This window comes from Antrostomus carolinensis, unplaced genomic scaffold, assembly GCF_000700745.2.
Source record: "Antrostomus carolinensis isolate BGI_N321 unplaced genomic scaffold, ASM70074v2 scaffold3631, whole genome shotgun sequence".
NCBI lineage: Eukaryota > Metazoa > Chordata > Aves > Caprimulgiformes > Caprimulgidae > Antrostomus > Antrostomus carolinensis.
Window position 1 is genome coordinate 1 of NW_010294641.1, and position 18,345 is coordinate 18,345.

The following is an 18,345-nucleotide window of genomic DNA, read 5'->3' on the forward strand; positions in this document are numbered from 1 at the left end:
GCTGTGCGTGATGGAGAGGAGTGCGGGGCAGAAGAGGGACTCGGGAACCGTCCTCCTTCGCTTTGGGCACCGTTGCTTTGTGAGGCTTGGCTCACCATGTCGGGACTCCAGCGCGGCTGCCCGTGCAGCGGGGAGGATGGCCAAGGGTTGAGGATGGAAGGGAAATCAGCTAGTCCACCCCCTGGCACCCAGCAAGGCTGTGACTATCTCCAAACCTGGAGACTCCACAACCTCTCTGGGCAGCCCATGCCAGTCTCCAAGGCACACACCAAATCTGAGCTCTTTTACTGTGCAGAAGATACACTCTCCAATGGTCAGAGTCATGAGGGACATCTAGAAAGAGGACCATGATGGGGAGGATTCTTCTCCAAGGCCTTCAGTTGCTTTGTGGTTCCAGAAGGTAGAAATAAAAGCTTACTCGTTAGCTGTGGCTCATCTTTGATGAAGCCCTCTCCTCAGTCCCTGGCTCATGGCATACTGGGATGCCACTGCAGACTTGTCATCTCAAAAAAATTTCTTAATAAACAGGGATTGTCAGCATGATGACTAAAAGTACCAGTCTTGTATTGTAGCTTAGCATTGGGATCATAAAGATAGTGGGAAATGGATGGGACAAATGTAAACAGAATGCAGACAGAGTGGGAGCAGTGGTTCTGTGTCAGTCTACACAGAAGAGGAGGGGAAACTTTTAGCAGCAGCCCTTGGTGTGAGACTGAACAGGACTTTTATGCTGAGTTTTTCTTCCTCAGCTGTATGCATCAGTGATGGAGATAGGAGCAGCAGAGCCCTCATTCATGATGCTCGACACAACATAACCTTCTCAAGGGATCACTGGTATACTGGTACATCAGCTGCTGCTCAGGGAAGCAGAATTGAGTGTGCCTTAAATACAGAGGTTGTATCAGAACTATAAGCAGACATAACTTCACCGATTTCTCACCATTTCTGATTCTGGGCTGGGAAGTGTTCATGAGAGTACAGAGGCAGATGGTTGCCTTGAGAGTTTGTTTTAGATGTAGTTCCTTTGTAGTTAGGGTCAATGATTTGTGCTTTCCTAGGAACTTCTGTCAGTGTTCTTAACATTTTCTTAAGAAATGCTACCTGCTCAGTTTCCATCCTGAATTAGTATGAAAAATAAAGTCAACAGAAATTTTTTAATTTCACTAAAGTTTTTTTTCCAAAAGTAAAGTTTTTCAAGCAGTGAAAAAAAATATATTGTCTGGTTTTGGTAGCTGTTTTCTGAAATAGCCTGGAGCTATTGACATGAAATGCGATCAACAAAAAATGACTAGTATGTGCTGTGCTGGATTGCATAAAATACCAATTGAATATTGGATTCTGCAGAACTCAGTTACTGGGAGATAATTAGTTTAGGCTTTCTCTGTTTCAATGATAGTCTAGAGGTTCGCATCGATCTCTAGACTAGATTAAGTAATTGCACCCTAATATATCCATTTCCCTGTGCTGACCATGGTGAGGACCTTGGGTGAGTAGTTTGGATAGATATGTCTATGTTTTAGATAACTACATTATGTGAGATGAATTCCATTCCCTTCATGTGTCTTAGATAGCTGAGCTTATGTATGAAAGAGATTATGTTGTTATTGCAAATTATTACAATGAAAAATAAGGAAAATAACATGTGAAAATGTGTCCAGAATTTTTCTTCCAGAAACCATTTCCACAAAACTTGTCTTCTTCTTCTTAAGACACAGTAGGGTTATTTGTAGAAATGTGAAGATTACAGGTTTATTGTAAGAAGCAATTTAACACCTGGATTCAGTCTTTATGTCCACACACTCTTTATCCAAGCATAAAGCTTTAAAATATGTAAGGAAAGAAAAAACCCTTAAAGTATAGCAGGGTACACTTTACTTCTGTTTCCCTAAAGGTTTATTTGGCTTATAATACTCAAAAGACTGAAAATTATTTTTATAATTGTAATGAATGAATTTGCATGTTACAAATGTCGTATAATTTCAGGTCCAGCCTGTTACATTCAGCAGTTTATAAAGGTCAGCAAAGAGAAAAGTAGGCCCGCTGATACCATTTGAAGGCTGTAATAGACAGGTAGCAGAATATAAATTAGTTAATAAAAATTAGTGCATGCATAATTGATGGACAGTAGCAAGAAGGTGAATTGTTTCATGACTCTTTTTTAGGATCTGTTGTTTGACAGATACCAGAAGGGGTGAGAGAGAGCAGTAATTTTTATCATCCTTGGTACTGTATTTATTGTCTCCAAGGGCTCACGATTCACTGCGATGCTACTGTGGGTTTCTCTCTTGCAATATAAATGCAACTAGGAGAGTTTACAGATAAAACCAACCACGGCCAGCAGTGATAGTCCTGTTATCTGTATGAAAATTTTCCATTCTCTCAACAGTTTAGTCCAGTGTGCAGCAGCAATATCAGATACAAAATATTCTAACATGCAAAAGCAAACTAGCATAGAAAACTAAGAAGATTAATTCTTGGAGAACTGACTTCATAATTTTGAGACAAGAAATGAGTTGGAATTCCATCCCCATGTTTTAATTCTGGTATTTCAAACATAGTATAATACCAACTCTCCTGTGGCCATAGCTGAAAAATAAAACTTTTCCATTGGCTGCAAGAAGACTAAGGATTCTGTATTTCCATTACTGAATTACATTTTCTTGTCACAGAATTTTAACAGTCTAGTTACAGAGAAGGTGGTGTGTCTTTCAGGAACTGGTAAGGAAAATCAAGCTGCATTTATTTATGAAAACGAGAGGAAAAATCCTACACAAATACACATGCACACATCAGTATAAACATTTGACATCAGTGCTGGGGTGTCTTCTCCACTCTGAAGCTAATATAAACAGAAACATTCATAATAAACGGTGTTTTTCATATCTCAAGCATGGAACTGATAGTGGTTTTAAATACGCAGGATTTTTTGAAGAGAAAAGAGAAACATGCAAACAACTGACTTGTGCAGGAACACTGGGATTTGGGATTAAGCATTGAAAGGGGTAAGGCTCCCCTCTGCCCTGTGCAGTTCAAGCAAGTGCAACCCAGCCCTCTCCTGCATCTGAACAATGCATGAGGTGTGTGGCCAGTGTCTTACTCATATCCAATATCAACTCCAAAAGACAAATATAGAGATGCTCTGATCCCTGCCCCAGTGACTGTTCAGCTGTTGGAGACTCAGCAGATTGAATGACCCGTCCTTGCTATGGCAGTGCTGTCCCATGCTGCAAGCAGCAGGTAGCGATGACAGTGCCTGCCTGATGCGAGCAAGTCTGGTCAGGGCTGTGCCCCTTCTCTCAGCCCTTTCCCCAGATATGAGCACTGCTACACTGACTTACTCTGCCCTCTTCTATTTTCACTGCTGTTCTCGACACAGGGCTCTCTTCTTTCCTGTTCCTCTAAGGGGCACTTTGGATCAGCCTTTGCGGTGCCTCAGTATCTTGCAGGAGGATCAACAGCATACCTTATGCCTAGCCTGTGATCCTATCCATTTCTCATTCAGGCATGATCAGTCTAACTATAAAATAGCTGTACATGAAAATGTACATATGTCAAAAGATATTCATATGATAACACAGATAGCTGGCATACAGAGCAGCCTGACTATTGAGTTTTCCGTGCTTCCCGCATGGTGGTGATACCAGCCAGGCTCCTCCTCCGGAAACTGTAGGCTGTGCTGAATTTGGTCACCAAAATATCTCTCCCAATTTGTACAGTTAACTTGCAAATAACTTTTAAAAAAATGCAGTCTTTTCTATTGTATGTTTCCTTTTTCTTTTGGGAAAGGTATTTTTAATTTATCAGATTCACTAAGCTGGGTCGATAGATGGTAGGATCCAGCAGCCTATACTGTTTGTGAGTAAAGAACAGGAAAATCACTTTCCCTGTACTCATCCAAAAAGCAAGCGTAACTATGTATTCCCAGATTTCTGTAGCACATACCAGGAAACAATTTTATCTCTAGTCATCTCCATGGGAAGCAGGTGGTGTTTTTCTTGTTTGCACTGTTTTGTGCAAAGTTCTCTCAGCTATTTCCTATTTCCTCCTGAAAATAGCAGTGACTGTTTCTGTATTACAGGAGGTATTACAAGACTTACAGTAATTTAAGGAGTTTTTTTTTTTTTTTAATCTAAGGGCTTTTATCTCTGGACTTTACAAAGTGTTCAAAGGACATTAATTATAAAATTTACTTTTGGTTTACTGAATTTTTAACTCTATTTTAAATGATCTGTAAGGTGTGTTTTGTTTTTTTTTCACCAGGTCTCTTCTCTTGGTTAAGTAATGTCATACAAACATACCAGAAAGTGAAAAGCCATACAATCTAAATATATTTCTATATCTGTGATTGGTGAAACTTCTTTACAAACTTAGCCAAAGATCTTGAAAAATGTGTGTCCATCCAGCAAAGGAGTGCAGGGAAAAAACTGAAAGCTCAGGAGGAAACATGTTAGCAGGAGTGCCCTATGTTTTAAGATAGTCCTTGCTAAAACAACTGAAGTAAGTACTCCTAAAGGAAGAGAGTACTTCCATTCTAAGTAGCTATCAATAACATTTTTACTTAGGAGACTTTATTGTTTACTGGATAGCTAGAAAAAAGGTAAACAGTAGAGGTAGTACAAGTGTGTTCTCAAGCTCTTCAGACATAGGCACAAATGTCCTGGTGCAGAGACCTATTCCACTTATTCCAGATATTCTCTGAGATCTTTAACATGGCATCATCTTTTTGTCAGTCAGAGACCTTAAGCATAGGGAGATGATAAGAAATTCTGACTACAGTTCTCACAGAAGGGCTAAGGAGAGAATCTGTTTCCTGTTACAGATATTTGGTAGAAGCTCCTCTGCTCTAACCTTGCTTCTCCATATGTTTCTTCACTGAGGCCTCGTAGTGCCAAGTGCCCTCCTGTGGCTTGGAGAATGATGTTTTTATAACTCAAGAGGGCTGATGCATGTCTTAAAATGTGCTGAATGATAAACTGCCCACTGAGGCAAACACTGTTGTTGTGTACAATTGAAGAAAAGCTGAAAGGGGATCTAGGCAGTACAGTATCAAGTGAAATTAAAACAAAAAAAGGAAGAATTTATTTTCAAAGTCCATCAGTGATTTTATTTCTCTAAACTGGAGAGCTATATAATGCACTGTAAGACAGCCGTTTATTATACATGCTTGGATAAAAGGGGCATCTCTGTATACTGAAAGCATCGTTACTGAAATAAAATTCAATGGAAAGATCATCTACTGTTGTATTTTTCTTATTAATTTGAAGAATTAATAGAAAAGTGCAAGGCTTAGGAAATGGCGTAACTATTCCCAAAATTCAGACTAGAAATAGGAATAAAGGAGTATTTTCAACTTTTTTTCCATCTTTCTATCCATTTTTGGTAAGGAAATAATATTTAATTCACAGATGCAGGTATTATAGCAGGTTTTACATGAATGAAAAGATAGTGTCATAAACTGTGAAGCTGAAAATCTGAAATAAGCAGTGTTTCCCATTATAGTATAGATAAGACCAAAGTAATACAGCAGGAAAAAATAATATAAAGATATGAGTAATGATTTCCCCTGTGTGCAAAAAGACGAATTTCTATATTGAGTTAAATAAAATAATTTCTCATAGTAAATACCTGTCAGAATTTTCCCATAACACCTCTGGAGCTAGCTTTTCAGCCATGCTTATGTGAAAAGTATACGTGTACTCCCCATACTAAACAAAAGAAACTCTATGACACTTTGGAAGGAATTTTGGAGGAAGTATATATAAATCCATTAACTTTATATTTATGAAGACACTATTATCTGGGTAGGAAAACAAAAAGCTGGCATAAGATTTCACTGATTCATAGGCTGTTTTTTGTTGGTTGGAACATATGGGCTTTTTGTCAGACTACATGTTGGTATGTACATCTTTGTCTTGAATTTCCACAGTTGCTTCTGGTCCGCTCATTCTGGTTGAAATATGTAGCAGGTTTTGTCTTTTCCTGCTCAAGTAGAAACAAATTATACTTCCAGCTCCAACTATAGAAAGGATTAGAAGAACGGACAGCCAGATGATGCCGACAGAAAGTACTTTCTCCATTTTACCTTCTGTAAGTGGATGAAATGGAATCAACACCTTTGATCTTAAGAGATTTCAGAATCTAGTAATAAGTGCTTTTCTTTACTTACAAACCCAAACTGCATACAATTAAGTCTGATCAAAACCCAGTTTACTTCAGAATAATCTCTATTTTCCGTATCGAGATACAGATGAAGTTTATGGACTTTTTGTTTTTAAATATTCTCAAAATTAATACCTGGAAACTATGTAATTATATTCTTGTGGTATTCGAGCATCTCCTTATAATTCTACTTAAATGGAAATATGCTTACCCGTATTTTCTGTTGACATCTTTGTGTTTTCAGGAGCTTTGGGAAGGAAAAGAAAATGTTTATTCTGAATGCTTAAAAAAAAAAGTGAGGCATTTTAAACCTTCTAGGTCCAGATGCTCCCTTGCTAGTGATTCCCCTTGCTAGTGACAATTTCTTTCAGAGAGATGGAGCTAAGAATGTGTAAACCTCTACTAACATGATTGGCTCTTTCATTCCAAGAGCATCTGACCTTCTCAGTTGAGATACCCAACAAGATCTGAAATTAGAGTCAGATTTCTGTTGTTTCTAAAAGTGTTTTCAAATACACTAATTTCTGAGAAACTGCCCCAGGATCCTTAATTGTGTTAAGGTATTTTCTAAAGCAGGGAAAAATTCCTGAATGGAAGTCTCGAGTATTAGAGATGTATTATGAGCATTTTACTTGAACTGAAAAGGATCTTCTGTGAGTTTAGCCCCTCCTGTCAGAGACAACCATTCCCTGTGGATGTGGTTCCTATGGTAATTGCATTTCCTAAACTTAGCAGGTAAGGGAAAGGAGAACAGAAATATGAAGTTTAACCAAACAAAATGTTCATGGTCTGGACCACTTTCATTTAATCTCAATTGGTAATTGAACTCATGCATTTTCTTGCAGATGATAATTTTGCTAGCAGGATAGTACCAGCATTTTATTAACCATGATTCTGTCATGCTGTAGATAAAAGAGTGCCACAAGAATGTATGTTGTCATATTCCTCTAATCCATCTGCTTAGAGGACAGTAATGGAAAGAATCACCAATTTGAGCATTTATACAAGACAGTTTTCATTGCACTCTTAAGAACAAGATTTTTTTTTTTTTAGAATATTCAGCTGAAATTAAACAAAATGTTGTCTTTGAGCTTACATTGTGTTATATTTGAGGGAAAATTCTACTGAAAACTGGCTTTTTATTAAAAATTAGTGATCTTTGACCATTCTTTTGCCTAAACATAAGGATCTGAAGTATTCATGATGGCTACAAGAGGCCATGTGGGGGTACTTGGTATATAGGCAGCCGAATCCTGCTATGAGGATCTATGGGTTTTGCCTGCAAATTTACAATGATTTACATTTTTACATTATACAGTGAAGATATATTATCAGGCATTATTAACCTTAATGTATTAGAAAAATTACTTACTTTTTGGTTTTTTACAGATATATCCTTTTTTGAAAGAACATACATTGGTGTTCCAGTAGCCAGAGAGTGCACATACTTCTCCACATTCTTTATGCCTTTTGTTTGAAGGTTCTCCCATTTGCCAGTTGACAAAATCCATTGGAGATTTGTCTGTCCATACCCACTGTTCTAATATTTAAAATGAGCATGTATGTGTAAAATACAGGGGTTTAAACAGGTAGAATAAGTTGTGATGGGAAAACCAAAAATGTATAACACAAATAAGAAGTTAAATGTTTCACTTACAGTTCTAGGTATATGTAAGCATGCTTTGAAATAAACTTTGTATATTTTTTATATATATGTACTTTCAAGTATACAAATTTCCTTTCTTTTTAGTATAACGTATCATCATATTGTATTATAATAATGTATGATTAAATATTGAAGGTGTTACCTCTGTCATTTTCCTTTAGCCCTATCCAAAAGTTTGGTGATTTTCCATGGAGTATCTTAATGGTGTCTGACAGAAAGTTTGCTTCAGTATAGTCTCCTACTGATACCAAATTAGCAGCTGAAAAAAATATTAATGAACACATCACAATGTCTCATTTTCTTACAGCTTAAGTCAATAAACACATAAAAGATATGCAAAAAGATAGTAGGAATTTCATATTTTTGAGATATTAATATTTTATCTGGTATTTGAGATATCAGATGCCTGTGTCTCTGACAAAGTTTAGTTTTATTGTGAAAATGCATGCTCAGAAAGCAAGCTCAGAAGCATTAATTTTGAAGTTTTAAAGTAATTTGATTTGCTTAGTAATGTCATCCATTATTTTATGTGTTTAATTGCACCTTTGATCTTTCTAAACCAAAACATTCACCTAGTCGGGCACATTCCTGATGAGCTTCAGACCAGCTTCTTTTCCTGGAGGCCTCAAAGTAATAGCAGTGACCATGGAAAGGTATCCAAGATTTGTGTCCTCTTGATTCAGGGCATTTTCCAGGAAGTTGTGGGGGCTCAGTAGGGGCCATTACTGATAAGAGATCAGGTAGTTGGAATCCAGTTATTTTATAAAATCTGTTTTTTTCCTGTATACTAGTAAGACAAAACTAAACAATATATTTGGTTTGTCATCATAGAAGAAATGAAACATGTTCTAAAAAGAGGCCAGCAGTATAACAAGGGGCAACGGGCACAAGCTGGAACACGGGAGATTCCACTTAAACATGAGGAAAAACTTTACAGTGAGGGTGACAGAGCACTGGAACAGGCTGCCCAGAGAGGTTGTGGTGTCTCCTTCTCTGGAGACATTCAAGACCTGCCTGTATGTGACCCTGTGCAACTTGCTCAAGGTGAACCTGCTTTGGAAGGGGGGGGTTGGACTAGATGATCTCCAGAGGTTCCTTCCAACCCTACCATTCTTTGATTCTGTGAAGAGCTTGAATATGGCCTTGATTTTGTGTTTGAGAGTGTATTTTGCTTTATATTTATTTATCAAGGTGGTTTAGGAAGATACACTAGTCTATATGAAGTATACATCCTGTCTAATGATGATCTTTGTAATTACTCTAGTCAATAAAATACCCAGCTGTTTTTCTGGCATAAATATCTGCCTAATTAGTTACATTGGCTATTTTTAAAGTGTCTTCTGACACTTCAGTCTCATTTTTTGACAGGATCAAAACCTTATAGCAGAAACTGTGATTGTGAATGAAAGTGTTTGTAGAACTAAACATGGCTTGCAGAACTTTTTATTAAACTGCATATAATAGGAAGATTTTGGATGAAAAGATAAATGCAGATGGAATGAAAATTAAATGTTCTGCCAAATTACATTTTCTTCCTGTGAGTCTTCTATTTCTATCCCTACTAAGGAACATTCAGCTCTCAAATTAGATTTCCAGAATATTAAAGTGGAAAGAGATATTATATATCAAATCTGAGGATTTTTGTCAAATCATAACATCTTAGAATGTAATTTGGCATGCAATTTTATATTTTCTAATGATTCAAAATCTTCCGTAATGTTGACAAAAACAAGAATATAGCTAAATTGTGAAATCATGTTTATACCTATTTCCATATAAATTATAGAAGTGTGTGCTTGGAATGATCTTCAAGGGTTTATTTACTTCAACTTTGTGCTCACAGGTGATGTGAAGTTCATTATATAATTTTTAATGGATGTTTGTCCCATCTCTGATGGAGATTCTTTGACCTGTCCGAAGTATTTACAAAAGGCTACTGTACTGATAAAATTAGAAGACTTTCCTTGCTGTATTTATGTCTGTTACTCCTTTGGAACTCATATCAGATGTAGGGAAGAATTTAATTCCATTCCTTAGGGCTTGTTTTTAACATTTAAAATTGATAATCTGGTTTCTCTTAGTCTGGTGTTTATTAGTCTTTTGTTCAACTCCAGTTATAATCTTTCCTTTTAATTCTTATTTCTTGGTCACCAGAAAACCCTAGTTGATGGAGAGCTTTTTCAAACTTCGGTGCCTCAAACTGGATACAGAATTTCATCTGATTAATGACTTTTCCTACGAGAATGAATAATTAAGAAATTAATGAGTACTCAGTCCTTTGTTTCTTATGCTTTTGGTAATTACTATTATGAATTTATTTACTTCTGAGAAGAACTCATGTCAATATTTAGAGCTAGTTAGCTACTCACATCTTCCTGTATACTATTGTATAAACCAAGTATTTTTCCAATGGCTTATTATATTTAGCAGTTGAAATCTACACACCCTCTAGTAAAAACACTTATATTTGATTGCTTACCATCTGATTTTTTACAGACAGAAGAGAATTTTTCCTTGCAAGAAGCTGTCTTCCAGGTGCCATCAGTGTCTAGGTAGACACATGCTAATGTCTGTTTTGGTTCCACACTGGACCACTTGCTGTAAACTAATCTCCATCTGTCAGTCCATTGATACTTGCCATTGGTCTGGAAGCAAAATACAGTAGTTTCAAGGCTGCTGAGAGTGACATAGCTACTACACAGGATCCTCAAGAGGACTCTGATGTAACCGGTATGGAATCATATGCTTACTAATGGCCACTTTTTGTGCTTGCAAATGCAAACTGCAACAAAATGTACAGTGTCTGTTATCCACAAATGTGAATGCAGAATGGTTTTTTTTTTCTGCCCTCCAAAAAGTATCTAACATTAATTCAGAGCATTTTTCAAGCCTTGGGAAAGGAAGGGAAAAAAGAAAGGGGCTGTAAAACTGGGAGTCAGATTAGACATCGTGTTGGTACAACCACCCGAAGGTCTGCATGGAAAATGGGAGTGTGGGTGGAAGTGTTCTTAATAAGCAGCGCTGATCACCATCGCTTTTGTTCTAGTTATCGTGATTGTCATTCATGGGGAAGAGTATAGCATGTCAAAACACACCTACCATCCAAATGTTCACCGTCTCCTGGCATACAAGTGATGAACAGAACTGAAAGGACTTTTTCTTCATAATATTCTAACTTCATGAGATCAATTACACCAATTGTATTTTTAAATAAAAAATATATCCATTGGTCAATATGTACCGTATCTTACAGCCTCCAGATTCCTTTAAGTAATTTTTACCCCTATTTCTGTCCACAAGTGTGTTCTGCTACTGCTGGTATGAATGAGACTACTCTAGTAGAACGTGTGAGCATAAACACACACATAGAAACCATTCCTTCACAGGTCTCAGATGTGCAACCTGAGATTTCATGTCACTAGTCACTGAGGTACATAAACACTTAGCAGGAGGGTAGGATGCATGTAGTGTAGTAAGATAGGGTCTGGCGACCGGAAGATATCGTGCTGTACGGAAAGGTAAGACACCACCCTCTCTCTCCTCGTAGCCAATAGCATTTAGCCTGTGATGTAAGCAGGCGGAAGTGACGTAGTGAACCCACACCATATAGTACTGTGTCGCACATCATTAAACGCCATTTGCAGCATCCTCATATTGGTGTCAGTGCTCATTGGCCCAGAGACGGGGTGAGGGTTTGTCTCTGTGCCTCCTCGACCGGACGGGACGTTGCGGGATAACAACTGCAACAATGTAGTTCCTGGAATATCGTTTAGATTAAAATAAATTCAAAATGTGTGAGGTTTTACAATTTATATCTGGGACCCTTTAAATTACTCCAAACAGCGCTCAGTATTGTTATATACTGGTTTGCAGGAGCATTTCCTTGTGCTACAGCATGTAAGAGTTCTTAGTTCATTAAAATCTCCACCCTATGAGTCTTATTTGAAGAGCTCCAGTGTAAATGGGTACTGTACTGATGTAACATGCTGCTTTCAGCACTGCACTGGCAGAAATTCCTATAGGTTTCAAGATGAGAGCATGCAGTATGATCAGGTCCCATGTCAGCTTGACTACCTGTATGTAATGTAAGTGTTCTTACCATGTTGCTGTTAAGACCAATCCACAGAGGCTCTCCATATTCCTGTGCAAGTAAGAACAACAGTGCCTGGCTATATGGGTCTAAAATACTGGCAAGTTCTGAGGCATTGTTATTGCAGTTTTTCTGTGCTTCCTCCCAGTTCATTTTGGAACGGGTTACAGAATAGCTAATGCCACCAGAATGGTCAGAAGCAAAGTCTAGCGCTGTTGCTGGTGACTTAAATAGTTCAGGATCTGTAGAAATAAGGGGGAAAAAAAATCACCCCAAGAACAGTTAAATCTGAATGCCACATATTTGACTTAAGTGACTGAATAACATCTTCATTATTTACAAACCTAGTAGAAAATTGCTAATGGAACGGAACACCTTCTCATCAGTTTTCTGTAAGTAAAAGAAAACTTCAAAACACCAGTGAACTTTCTGGATGACAGAAATACATTTTCAGACTCTGAGAATTTTGAATCAGTAAATTCACAGTATCTTATATTGCAGAGGTAAATTCACCCCATCAGTCAAAAATAACAGACTTACCCTGCGTGTTTTCAAAATACTCTTTAAAGCTTAGCAGCTTTGTGACTATCAAGTTTATTTGGGTAAATGTAAAGCTTACCAGTTATGATCACCTATAGGTCGTTATGAAATTTTATAATTAAAATGTTTGTGGACTTAGCTATTTAATTATATTTTTAAAAATAAAATCATTCTGTTTTCTTAAATTCTTATATTTTATTTATCATTCCCTTCTCCAAAACATAGCTAAGTAACACTGAGTTGCAAGATGGGCCCTTAGGTTTTACTGATCTTTTACCTAAAAAATAAAAAGATAATTTATCTAAAGCATGTTACACAAGAAAAGTGATTTTAATCCTTGTGTTATAAATTTCAAGATTAGCGATACAGAACTCACCACTATTCTTTTGGCATATATACCCTCTGGACTTATAACACTCCTCATTGTTCCATTTTCCTGTGTCATCAGCGTGACCTCTCTTCAGAGAAACACAATCAAACTGTTGGAGTAAAGGAAAGGATATGAGTACATTGATATTAGAAGTTATAAAACAAAGTGCTACAACCCCCTGGGTAGTTTCACTCATTTTTCCTCTGAATTCCGATGTTGTAGGGCTTGTATTACAACTCTAGAGACACCTTCCTTTCATCCTTTTCTGTCCTTTCTGTCCTCCTCTGGTGGCCAACTCCACTTTGGTACTGTCTTATAAATCTTTGTAATCCTCAGCTCCACCTGCTTTTTCATTTGGTAATTTTTGAGGAAATATACTTGGAAGGCACTGTTATTTTCAAGAACTTTCTATCACACCTTCTGTCTCGACTAATGAGGGACTACTAGTAAGTTTTTTAATAAGAATGAAATAAAAATAAATGGAGGTCATGCTTTTATTTGGCTTGCAAAGCCAACTTTAAATAGTGGTTATTCTTGACAGAACCATATAAATGATGGTTTTTGACAGAGTATCATCAGCGCTAGTTCTTAGAATTTCAGCTACACCAGATCAGGTGCTGAGTGCTTATGAAGCTGGAGCTTCAAGTTTGTTACAACCTGCAACAGCCTACTGAGCTGCCATGCAGAATTTTAGGAACGCATGTTTTAGTGGCTCTTGACTCTAGTTTCTTAAGCTTGAGTAACTTCAATGTTATTTCACTCCTTTGAAAAGGATCCTCTGAAGGAGATAGCTGTTAGTATCTTGAAGGTGAAGGAGAAAAGTAGAATGTATCTTTGCACAGTCTTTTCAGTTTTTTCCCTGTTTGATATTTCCCAGTAGCATTATTAGAGCTGAAGGAAAGTGGAGCAATGTATTGTGCTGTATCCTATATGTCTTCCTGCGTGCCTTGGCCAATGGCTAGAGGGGCAAGAGAAGAATGAATTGGCTCAGGTGCAGATTAAGCTGGTTGTCTAGAGGTATGATTTCTGGGCTCTCTAGAGGTGCAGATACCAAAATGAAGGGAGGATGGACAGTGAGTGGAATGACATAGTGTGAAGGGCAAGTTCTGAAAGCAAGATACGGAAATAAATGGAAGAAAGGCAACTTGGGTGTGCAAATCAGTCTCTATTGGTCTGAATATGTAGAACGCTATTTTATTTATAACATTCTGAAGTTTAATTTCAGTGCTTCCAGTGGAGAGGGTCTGAATGGTTTAGAAAGTAGTTGACAACTATTGGCTTTTAGAGACTCAATTACAATTTTAAATAGGGAAGAAGTAGAAAAAATTTGAACTCTTTCCTTTCGCATCCTCTCCTCCTTCCTTTTCAAACATGTTAACTTGTCAAACGTGAAAATATTTCCAACATGTGGTAACTTCTAAAATTCTAATGTTGCTTTTATTTTTTTTCAAAAATGGACAGCAAATTACTTATTCGATCTATGCAATCTTTATTCAATGTGTCCATTGCTGCAATTTTCCCAAATTCTGCAATTCAAAATGGCAGCAATAACATTTTGTGCTCTGAGATAGCTAGAATACTCAGACATTGAAACTTTTTGTTGCTGATCCCAGTGTAAAGATAGATGAACAACTTGGGGAGAAGGCTGAGGCAATACCTTTAGCAACATGAGATGTTTACTTGAAGTGATACCGCTCCTCAGATTTAACTTGATGGTAAATGGCAAGCGGTATTTACCTGTTGCAGATTGTGGCCATCTTCTGGATGTAGACTGGGAAACAATATGGGTTCTACAAGTTTTGGAGAATCTTGAGCCCAGTTTGTATAGGAGAGAGCACTTCCATCAGACCAAACAAAGTTGAGTTCACTGAGTATATCATTCAAGCCAATCCAGGGATCATTTGAAACATCCTTCAAATGGTAAGTGAGAAAAGCTGGGAAAAACAGCCAATAAAAAAGAAGATGAACATGTCATGTCATCAGTCAAGACATTAGCTCGTAAACAAATCCTTAGCTATTTTGTTTGTTAAAGGCTTGTAAATACATTTTAATTAGCATTTCATCAGAAACTTGCCCAAGTTTATTATTTCAAGGTTATGCCAAGCCTTTGCCTGTGAAAAGTCTCGAAGAATGTAGGTATTTGGAACTATGAAACGAGATTGGAAAGAGGAAAGATAAAAAAACACCTACCTGACCACCATGTTATCTAATTAGTTCACTTATGTCAACTCTCAAGATGAGCTGATGGGCTGATGGAAATGTGTAGCTGTATACAGCTGCAAATGGAAGCTCAGGAACATAAGCAGGGTGAAAATGTGCCTTACTCTGACATTAATCATAGAATCATAGAATGGTTTGGGTTGGAAGGGACCTTAAAGATCATCTAGTTCCACCCCCCCTGCCATCAGCAGGGACACCTTCCACTAGACCAGGTTGCTCAAAGCCTCAGTTCTACATTCTACTGCTGAATTAAGTTGCAGAATTTAGGCAGTCATTTCAGAGAGATATAGTGATATACTCCTTTCTATGTCTGGCAGAGACAGACCATGGATTCCTTTTCTTTCTCTGTGTCTAAAACTACAAATTCCAGGTCTGGATTTGTTATTTTGTATTACTTCATAGCCTAAAAATAATGTAAAGCAGTTTGCACGGAACAGGAGGAAGTAACCCTTGGCATCGTTAGCATGTCCTAGACAGATGGTCCCAGTTCTTCTAAAAATGTTTCATGCCATGGCCATATAACCCATGTTGAGTATACATATAAAATACCTACATTTACATACTGCCACTTTTTGCTGTGTTCTTCTTTGCAGGAAATAACCACTCTATACAGATTAAATGCTGTCTGTTACCTAAAGAGCTGTTGCACTATACCTTGGACTTGTTCATTGTGTATGCTCGCCAGATTTCCTCCAAGGCTCATACAAATTCTTCTTGCAGTATACCAGTATTCATAGGAAGAGCCAAAAAATCTGTAACACTAGGGAAAAAAGAGTACAGACTGTTAGTGAGTGACAGCAAAAGGAATATAGGTTTGAATTACACTAGTTTAAGTGGAAATTAGCCCAGCTCAGACCCACAAAATAATTTTCCAAAGTTAACAGGGACTTAGCTCTAGAACAATGGACAGGGAGAAGGCTGAGTTACTCAACAACATTTTTGTCTCAGTCTTCTCTGGCAACCTCTCTTCCCACACTTTTCAAGTGGATGGACCACAGGGCAGGGACTCGGGGAGCAAAGTCTCTCCCACTGTAAGGGAAAATCAGGTTCCTGACCACCTGAGGAACCTGAATATATGTAAGTCCATGGGACCGGACGAGATGCATCCCAGAGTCCTGAGGGAATTAGCTGATGTAGTTGCCAAGCCACTCTCAGTGATATTTGAAAAGTCATGGCAGTCAGGTGAAGTCCATGATGATTGTAAGAAAGGGAACATTGCACCCATTTTTAAAAATAGTACAAAGGAGGACTCTGGGAGCTACAGATCTGTCAGCTTCACCTCTGTGCCTGGGAAGATCATGGAACAGATCCTCCCAGAAGCTATACTACCCTGCCTGGAGTACTATGTCCAGCTCTGGAGTTTTAAGCACAAGAAAGGCATGAACCTGTTGCAGTGGGTCCAGAGGAGGGCCACAGAAATGATCAGAGGGATGGAACATCTCTTTGAAGAAAGGCTGACAGAGCTGGGATTGTTCAGCCTGGAGAAGAGAAGGCTGTGGGGAGACCTAATTGTGGCCTTTCAATACTTAAAGGGGGCCTATAAGAAAAATGGAAACAAACTTTTTAGCAGGGTCTGTAGCGATAGGACAAGGGATAAAAGTTTTAAACTAAAAGAGAGTGGAATTAGACTAGACATAAGGAAGAATTTTTTATGAGGGTGGTGAAATACTGGAACACGTTGCCCAGAGGCTGTGGAAGCCCCATCCCTGGAAACATTCAAAGTCAGGTTGGATGGGTGTCCTGGTTTTGCTAGGATAGAGTTAATTTTCTTCTCAGTAATTAGAATAGCTGTGTTTTGGTTTCAGTGCAAGACTTGTTATGAGAAGAACATTGATAAAAGTCCTAATGTTATTAGTTGCTGCTGGAGCTCAAGGCCATCGTGTTTGGCTGGTTCACAGATGCACTAGGACTGGGAGGGAGAGTGAATAGCAAAACCCAAAACTGGCATTTGGATGTGCCAATGAAATATTCCATATCGTATCACGGCATGTTTAGTATATTATCCAGGGCTGGCCAGAAAGGTGTGGGGGGAAATTTGCGTGGGTTTTTGCTTGGGCTCTTGCTCTTCCGGGATTACGGTTTTGGTTCAGGATTGTTGCTTCTCCGGGATCATTATCTGGGAATGGGCTGGGCTTAGTCAGCGGGTGGTGAGCAGTTGCACTGGGTATCACTCGTTGGAATATTTTATTACTGTTATCATTATCACTACTATTTTACTATTGGGGGGGGTGGTGGTGTTTAAGTTTTCTTTTATTTCTATTATTAAACTGTTCTTATCTCAACCTACAAGCCTAATCCTTGCCCCCAAATCCTCTCCCCTATCCCTTGCGGGTGGGGGGGAAGTGGGTGAATGGCTGTGTTGGTTGCTAGCCCAGTGAAACTATCACAATGGGGCTCTGAGTAAACATAATGTAGTTGAAGATGTCCCTACTCATTGCAGGGAGGGTTGGACTAGATGACCTTTAAAGGTCCTTTCCAACCCAAACCATTCTGTGATCTCTAAATACCTTCCCAAAGACTAATATCATTGTGCTTAGATGAATGTTATCATACCTGATTTTTAAATAAAAACCAATCTTCAGGACATCCTCCAGGAGGCGAAGGTACTGCTGAAGGAAGTGTTGAGTTTATAAAACTTCTGTGCCTCTCACAGATATAGCCATTTGAAAAACCACAGCTGACGTCATTCCACAAGCCTGAAATTGATTTAAATGTAGATAATAAGACACTGAATAAGATTGAAATTTGTGGCAATGTGAGCTGGCTTCCATGCTTGTAAGTTTGAAAGCAATCTGCCTGGGAATGTGAGATAACATGCTTCAGCCCAGCTCTGCCTCCCATCATCGCTGCTTAGAGGAGGACTTTGGTCCTGCTGTGGCTGTGGGAATAGTGGCCACACAAGATTACTGATATGGTAAGTCTGTGACCTCTGAGTAGAATCCATCCAAACAGCTTTGTTGCATTGAAACATGCAAGTGTAAAGTAACACTTTATCAGTGAAAACACTATAAAATGTGAAACTCCATATATGTTCTACTCCTTTGCTAACTATTCTCTAATTATTTTCCGAAGGACCAATTTGCTCTTGATTTGAATAGAACATACTGGTTTTGCAGCTGAAAAATCAATGGTCAAATTGTTCCTGCGTTTCCCATTAAAATCAATTTCTTATATTCCAGTTTTATGACTAATATTGCCACTGAAGAAACCTCAGGTATGACTATAATTTATTATGCATCTTTTCCCAAACTGCTGGAAAAGTATGGATTAAAGTTAGCAAGATATTTTTAAGAAACAGGG

At 38.1% G+C, this 18,345-nt stretch overlaps 1 protein-coding gene across 1 annotated transcript in view; it reads right to left on the reverse strand.

Annotated features, from left to right (window-relative positions):
* Nucleotides 1-5,885: 5,885 nt before the first annotated feature.
* The window catches only part of LOC104532459 (macrophage mannose receptor 1), a 34,598-nt gene continuing 22,138 nt past the window's right edge, over nucleotides 5,886-18,345 (reverse strand). The window contains exons 20-30 of the mRNA XM_010177681.1: nucleotides 17,599-17,741; nucleotides 15,700-15,805; nucleotides 14,563-14,759; nucleotides 12,832-12,934; nucleotides 11,925-12,157; nucleotides 10,305-10,470; nucleotides 8,398-8,550; nucleotides 7,968-8,084; nucleotides 7,532-7,699; nucleotides 6,371-6,406; nucleotides 5,886-6,085 (exon numbers count right to left, since the gene is read on the reverse strand). Of these exons, the coding sequence (XP_010175983.1) occupies nucleotides 5,886-6,085; nucleotides 6,371-6,406; nucleotides 7,532-7,699; nucleotides 7,968-8,084; nucleotides 8,398-8,550; nucleotides 10,305-10,470; nucleotides 11,925-12,157; nucleotides 12,832-12,934; nucleotides 14,563-14,759; nucleotides 15,700-15,805; nucleotides 17,599-17,741 (1,622 nt within the window). The remainder of the gene's footprint in view (nucleotides 6,086-6,370; nucleotides 6,407-7,531; nucleotides 7,700-7,967; nucleotides 8,085-8,397; nucleotides 8,551-10,304; nucleotides 10,471-11,924; nucleotides 12,158-12,831; nucleotides 12,935-14,562; nucleotides 14,760-15,699; nucleotides 15,806-17,598; nucleotides 17,742-18,345) is intronic.